The sequence below is a fragment of the Crocodylus porosus genome, unplaced genomic scaffold (genome assembly GCF_001723895.1).
Source record: "Crocodylus porosus isolate Cpor-Errol unplaced genomic scaffold, CroPor_comp1, whole genome shotgun sequence".
Taxonomy (NCBI): domain Eukaryota; kingdom Metazoa; phylum Chordata; order Crocodylia; family Crocodylidae; genus Crocodylus; species Crocodylus porosus.
Window position 1 is genome coordinate 13,169,274 of NW_017728921.1, and position 7,075 is coordinate 13,176,348.

Sequence of the window (7,075 nt, forward strand, 5' to 3'; positions counted from 1 at the left end):
TTATATATATATGGTGCAGCCTGACTCCAAAAACAAATGAAAGATTACTTAATAGCAGGGGGAGGGGTAAAGCGTCTTTAAACAATGCACTGGCAAAATATTTTCAGATGACCTATCTTCAGTTACGTTTATCTTTCAAGCTCCAAAACCAGCATTTGAAGTGGCAAAGTTACTTGCAGTTTTTATTTTAATCAAATAAAGAAGGCCATATATTTTCCCTTCCTATTAGTTTGTAAACACACATAGCTTCTTCTCCTTTAAAAAACAAAACAAAAAACAAAACTCCCAGCAATTTGGGATATCCAACTTGTTGCTCTTAACACTGCCAGGTACACTTGTTCTTTTCAAGTAAAAAAAAAAAAAAAAAAAAACCACAACCAAAAAACCCCCCAAAAGTCTGCATACTGTGATCTTGAAAAAGCTAGCCTGGCAGGACACAAAATAAGAAAAACATTACTGGCCTAATCCTATGGCATTAGGAACATTGCTCATTTCTTTTCTTATATCTGTCACCAAAGTGTCATATCAGTGCATATTATTATGTGCTGAAATGCAACAAAACTTTTCACAAAAATAGTTTTAGGCATGTTCATACAAGAGGGTGTATATATATTTATATATTATATCAGCTTCAACCTGTACATAGATATTCTGAATTTGATCCTTAAAACACATCCATTCCAGACAACATGGATAACTTTCAAGGAAAAAGTGCTTGCTTAAAATTTATCCTGTGTGAACATGCCTTGTCTTCTGTGCATTTGCCCAAGTAGAGATCTTTATGATCAATCATTTAAACATACATATCCTGGAGGTAAAAAAAAGTAATATTGCCCTGACGATGCAAAAGAACAATGCATAACTGAAGCAGCTTGGATTTTAAAGTTATCTTGCATTCTGCAGCAAACAGATTCTTAAATAATTGTTGAAAATTAGTTTCTCCATTTGTGTTATTGCTCCCCAATTGTAAGTTTTCTGGTCACACATCAACAGTACACAGAGGTTCACTACCAGGCTGAGCTGATTCTACTATTGTCATCTTAGGTTTCTTTCTAGTTTCCTCCTTTAAAAAAGGGAAAAACAGAACACAAGATTAAAATATGGTTTTACAACCCTGAAGCCTGAAGGATCTGCAACAAGCTTAGCTTGCTCCAAGAGACTAATTGGTTCTAGTACCAAAAACTTGAATTTAGTAAACTGATAACGTTCATTCAGTATGCAACTGGAGTAAGAATCTCAGTAAGGCAACATTTGACTTTTGAGTGTCCAGCCTTTACATAAACTTTTTAGGAAAGATTCAGGTCAGTTGCTTTAACAAAAATCAGTGTTCTGGTGGCTAAAGTTAAAATATAGGGCCCCAAGGCCCCCTGCACCAAGGCCCCTGCAACAGGTACGAAGCTCTTGCAGCCCCAGCAGAGCCTGCTGAGTTGCCAGCTCCTGCAAGCAAAGCAGATAATACTGTAGCTACCGTCCCTGCTCTCCTCAAGACCAAATGCAAAAAAAGTGTTTGTTGTGGGGAAACTCCATCCTGAGGGGGACATCTGCCACCCCGACCCCTTAGCCTGGGAAGTTTGGGGGGGGGGGAACCACGACAACTACTGCCACTGCTGGCCCACTGAGCAACCCTTGCAAAGCCAGCAGGCCAAGGCACTTAAAAGGGAGCCCACCCCTGCCCTAGCCCTGGAACAAAATGTAGGCAAGGCAAGGGTCGTCAAGGGGACACTTGCGTGCCTATACACAAGTGCCAGGAGCTTGGGGAATAAAACAGGAGGAACATGTCCTACTGCTTAACACAAATAACTATGATGTCATAGAGACAACGGAGACCTGGTGGGACTCCACCCATGACTGGGCCACAGGTATAGACAGCTATACCTTGTACAGGAGGGATTGGAGTGGACAAAAAAGGGGAGGGGGCATAGCTTTCCATGTCAAGGAAAGCTACGCGTCCCTGCAAGCTGACATTGGCACCCACGGGGGATGACTCTGGGTTAAAATCTGTGGGGAACATGGCACAGGATACTATGGTGGGAGTCTACTACAGACCTCCCAACCAGGGTCAAGACCTTGACCAGGAGTTCACCAGGGAATTGGCCGAGGCTGCATGCCCCTGGTGTATGGTTGTCACAGGAGACTAACTACCCAGACATCTTGTGGGAGGAGCACTCGACCAAATTGGAGCGGTCACAAAGCTTCTCTCGTGCGCGGGTGACCTCTATCTGATGCAGGAAGTCTACGGGCTGACGAGAGGTAAAGCGCTGCTTGACCTGGTACTGGCAACCGGGGACGACCTAATCAGTGATCTAATGATCAAAGGGAAGCTGGGTAACAGTGACCATGAGCTGATCACCTCCACCATCTGCCATAAAGCTGGCAAGTCAGTAAGTAATACAAAGTCCTTGACTTCAGGAAAGCTGACTTTGACAAGCTAAGGAGGCATCAGAGGCCCTAAAGGGCCACAACCCAAGAAGGGGGGGTTCAGGATGAGTGGTTGTTCCTCAAGAGAGCAATCCTAGATGTGCAAGCAAAGTCCATCTTGTCTCGGAGGAAAGGCAGCAAAAGAGCACAGCAGCCCCCTTGGCTCTCCAGGAAACTGGCGGACCTCCTGCATCTTAAAAAGGAAGACCTACAAAAGGATGGAGGATGGGATCCACCACCGAGGAAGAATACTCTGCTCTGGTCTGGACCTGCAGAGAGCAAACCAGGAAAGCCAAGGCTGCGACAGAACTCCAGCCAGCTACAAATATCAAGGACAATAAGAAGTCTTTTTTTTAGATGTGGGGAGCAGGAGGAAAAGCAAGGACAACATTGGACCCCTGCTGAACCAGATGGGACAACTGACAACCAATGCCCAGGAAAAAGCAAACCTGCTAAATGGGTACTTTGGATCAGTTTTTCCGCCAGTCCCATGGGATGCCCCTGCCCTGTGGGTCAAGGTGGCCTGGGTGAGGGAGATCAAAGCAGGCCTCATGAAGGAACACTTCGACAGGCTGGATACTTTCAAGTCAGCCGGCCCTGACACCCAAAAAGGTACTCAAGGAGCTGGCGAGCATCATAGCTCAGCCCCTGCCACGGATCTTTGAGAGCTCTTGGCACTCTGGTGAAGTGCCCGAAGTTTGGAAGAGGGCCAAATGTCATGCCTAACTTCAAGAAAGGGAGGAAAGTAGATCCAGCAAAACTAGAGACCCATCAGCCTGACCTCTATCCTGGGGAAGGCCCTAGAAAAGATTCTCAAAGAGGCCATCCTTTACAGACCGGCTGATGGCAACATCCTGAGGGATACCCAGCATGGGTTTGTTGTGGGTAGGTCTTGCTTAACCAATCTCATTTCCTTTTATGACCAGGTGACCCATCACCTGGACAAGGGGGAAGAGATTGACATTGTATATCTTAACTTTAAAAAAGCCTTCAGTCTGGTATCCCATGATCACCTGTTGGCTAAAACTGACTAACTGCAGCCTTGACCTCACCATGATCTGCCGGCTGGGGAATTGGCTCCGTGGAAGGACCCAGAGGGTGGTGGTCAACGGGAGCCAATCATCTTGATGTGGTGTGACCAGTGGGGTCCCTCAAGGCTCTGTCCTAGGGCCTATACTAATTTAACATCTTCATCAGTGATGTGGACATTGGGTGTCAAAAAGCAGACTGGCCAAGTTTGCCGATAACACCAAACTCTGGGGTAAAGCATCCACACCTGAGGACAGGAGGGAGATCCAGGCAGATCTTGACAGGCTCAGGAAATGGGCGGATGAGAACTTGATAGTGTTCAACACCAAAAAATGCAAGGTTCTCCACCTTGCGAGGAAAAACCTGCAGCATGCTTATAGGCTCGGCAGCGCTATGCTGGTTAGCACTACAGAAAGGGACTTGGGGGTCATGACTGACCATAAGATGAACACGAGCCTTCAGTGTGATGCTGCGACTAGAGTAAAGCGAGTAACACTGGCTTGCATCCACAGATGCTTCTCAAGCACATCCCAGGACGTCATTCTCCCTGTGTATTCGGCCTTGGGTGAAGCCGCAGCTGGAGTACTGCGTCGAGTTTTGGGCTCCACAATTCAAAAAGGATATGGAGAAGCTTGAGAGAGAGAGTCTAGAGGAGAGCCATGCGCATGATCAGAGGTCAGGAAAACAGACCTTATGATGAGAGGCTGAGAACTTCTTTACTGCCTGAGCCCCCAAGGTATGGAATAGACCACCACCAAAGGCAGTTCCAAGCACCTACTTTGAATGCCTTCAAGACACATTTGGATGCTTATCTTGGCAGGGATCATAGGATCCCTGCCAACTTCCTGCCCCTGGGGCAGGGGGCTGGACTCGATCTTCTGGGGTCCCTTCGAGCCCAAATGTCTATGAAATCTATATTCGTAATAAAAGTACGCAGCACATACGCACCCTTTCTTGCGCCAATTTTTTCATTTCTTCCTGTAACTTGTTCAGGATGTGTAGATTTGGCTTGTTCTTTTTGGCATACTGCTGAAGTTCTATCACACTCTTATCAGATGTCTCCTGTTCAAACAAGACCACAAGGAATATCAGAAAGGCAACCAAAAATTGCTCCCATATTTCATACACCATCACTGGTAACCATTTCATCTGTGTATTAACTGTTAGAGGTTCTATAATTAGCCTGCAACAAATACACTTGAGAAAAATTCCCCTCCAAAAGCAAAGCACTGTTTTAGGTTCTGGAAACAGCAGGTAACAACATGGACTCTGAAAACAGCATACTGATGTTCAACGGACGATGATTAACACCAGAGAGTTAAACAGACAGGTAACAGCTACACCAAGGCTAGAACGTTATGAATTTAAAATCAGGAGATGAGGGAAATGGTGTGGGGTATTTAAATGCAGCTCCTCGGATGGCAGAATGCAAAATAAGTTACAAAACTGTTTTCTCACCTGTTTAACCATCTTGCTGCTTTCTCTGCCATACATACGCAACAAAGAGCCCCAGTTCTTCACATGTGGGTGCAGCAGCTGTAGGATTTTCTGAGAAGCTAGCTGTTTCCCTACTCTCTTATTCTTACCTGTATAGGCAAACACCAAAACATTTTTTTACAGATTAAGTACGTAAAGGATCAATTAATACAACCACTAAGACTGGTATAACAAGGTTCAGCTACTTGAAGTTAAATACAAGTACAGGAAGTCCTCAGCTTACAAAGTTTATAAGCTGACACCCTGTTTCAACTTTATGGACCTCAGTTTTGACTTTACAACGCTTGATCCAATGCGATGCCAACACCAGCGAACAAATTTGCTGCATCACTCATCTCCCTGGAGAACATCCATCCAAACTTCCTTGGACACTTTAAGAAAGCAGACAAGACCCCAGAAAAACCTGCACCCAAGACCCCTTCGAAAAGTCCAACCAAGAGCCTTTCAAAAAAGTCCAGCAAAGTCTCCTCAAAGAAGTCCTTCCAAATCAATATAATTGCTATTTACAATATAAATGCATTAAATGTAGCTATATTACTCATCTATAATTGATAGAGCACAAAATTCTGGGGTATTTTTGGTGAAAATGGAGGATTGGTTCCTGAACCAAATGTCCAATACCCTATTTATAAAGCATTTTTCTTATGAGCAAATTGGTTCCGAGTTACAACATTTCGACTTAAGATGCATTTTCAGGAGCCAATTGTGTTGCAAGTCCAAGGACTGCCTGTACTTGCACACTAGATGGGTGCAATAAAAGGGTTGGGGAAAAAAGGAAGAAGGGAAAAAACAAGAGAGTTAAGTAAGTACAGGAGCTCAAACTAAGTACAGTACTTACACCAGCCTCGTACTGTGTGCTTGCCACATGTCATGACGTATTCACTCTTCTGATTTTTACCAGGAATCACTTCAAACTTTATGGATGTGTCACCCATTCCATGGTTTCTTAAGCACAAGCAAACTCAATATGGTGAGGCTCAGTCAGTAAGTTACAAGTAAAAGACTAAATTGAACCAATTAAGGCAAGGTCAACATTACTAAAAAAGCACCACTCAATTTTTTTTTTTAACTGAAATTTAGTATAATTAAATGAACTAACCAAGATATACTTAGCTTTTTGGACTAGTAACCCGACTGCACCAACCCGACCAAATCAACATGATCCTCCTCCCCCTCTTTTTCAAGTGAGATAAGAACTAGATCCTACCCTTATAACAGTGGGCACAACAATTCCCAACATGAAAATGTGGAGTCAGGACATTGCAGTATATATAACACGTGGACCTCATGAGATCATCTGTCCTTGGGGCTACATTTAACAAGTAAATTGCTGATGCCAAAAATAGGAGTTTATGGCGGTTGGCTTGGAGGCAGCTTTATACCCTACCTGATCACTAACGCACCAAAACAGATGCAGAATTTGCCTCTAAATTAAAAAAAGATCACTATGATTTGATTGTCTTACCTTTTAAGGCACTCATGGAGAATCTGATATGGAGACAGGAGTCCAGCTTTACTGGTCAGTTCATATACCCGTGAGTCCTCAATACTGATATGGTTAAAATACTACAAAAGAATTGAGAAGTGTTCTTCAGCTGCTGATCAAGATAGCACAAGACTGAATATATTCTAATGCATATGACTCCCTCCTGTATTTTCATTAAATAAATTAAATTTTAAAATTTCTTAGTACAAAGCATTTGGCATACATGTTGGTATTAGGAATCCTCATTTTTGACATTATTGTGCTGTCTTTTAGCAAGCAAAGAATCGTAGATCATTTCTTTACACGATTCAAACACAAAAGGCAAAGTCACTCATTCCTGTACCACAAAGATAGGGCTTCAGATAGGCCTTATTCTGTTATGTTCTTCATTCTCACACCAAAAAAAGGGCAGTTCCCTTTATTTACTAGAAGTTATTGAACAAAGACACAGTTGCCTTGTATAACAAAACAGGAATCTGTGCCCATCTTTGGGTTCTCTCCCATAATAAGCAGTTTCCCCGTGTTACTTTTTCAAAAGGTAGAGCCATCCATTTCTCAATTTCTCTCTCTAGGGAGCTCTACAGGTTTAGATTTTCAGCGTGAAATCAAAACTTCTAAAACTGGCTGCTGATTTAACTTCCGGTC

The 7,075-nt window shown here is 43.4% G+C and overlaps 1 protein-coding gene across 2 annotated transcripts in view; it reads right to left on the reverse strand.

Moving 5' to 3' along the window:
• Positions 1-76: 76 nt before the first annotated feature.
• The window catches only part of DGCR8 (DGCR8, microprocessor complex subunit), a 24,027-nt gene continuing 17,028 nt past the window's right edge, over positions 77-7,075 (reverse strand). For both annotated transcript variants that reach the window (XM_019539018.1, XM_019539019.1), the window contains 5 exons: positions 6,410-6,510; positions 5,783-5,889; positions 4,906-5,033; positions 4,396-4,509; positions 77-1,063 (listed from right to left, as the gene is read on the reverse strand). In XM_019539018.1, the coding sequence (XP_019394563.1) occupies positions 980-1,063; positions 4,396-4,509; positions 4,906-5,033; positions 5,783-5,889; positions 6,410-6,510 (534 nt within the window). In that variant the 3' untranslated portion in view covers positions 77-979. The remainder of the gene's footprint in view (positions 1,064-4,395; positions 4,510-4,905; positions 5,034-5,782; positions 5,890-6,409; positions 6,511-7,075) is intronic.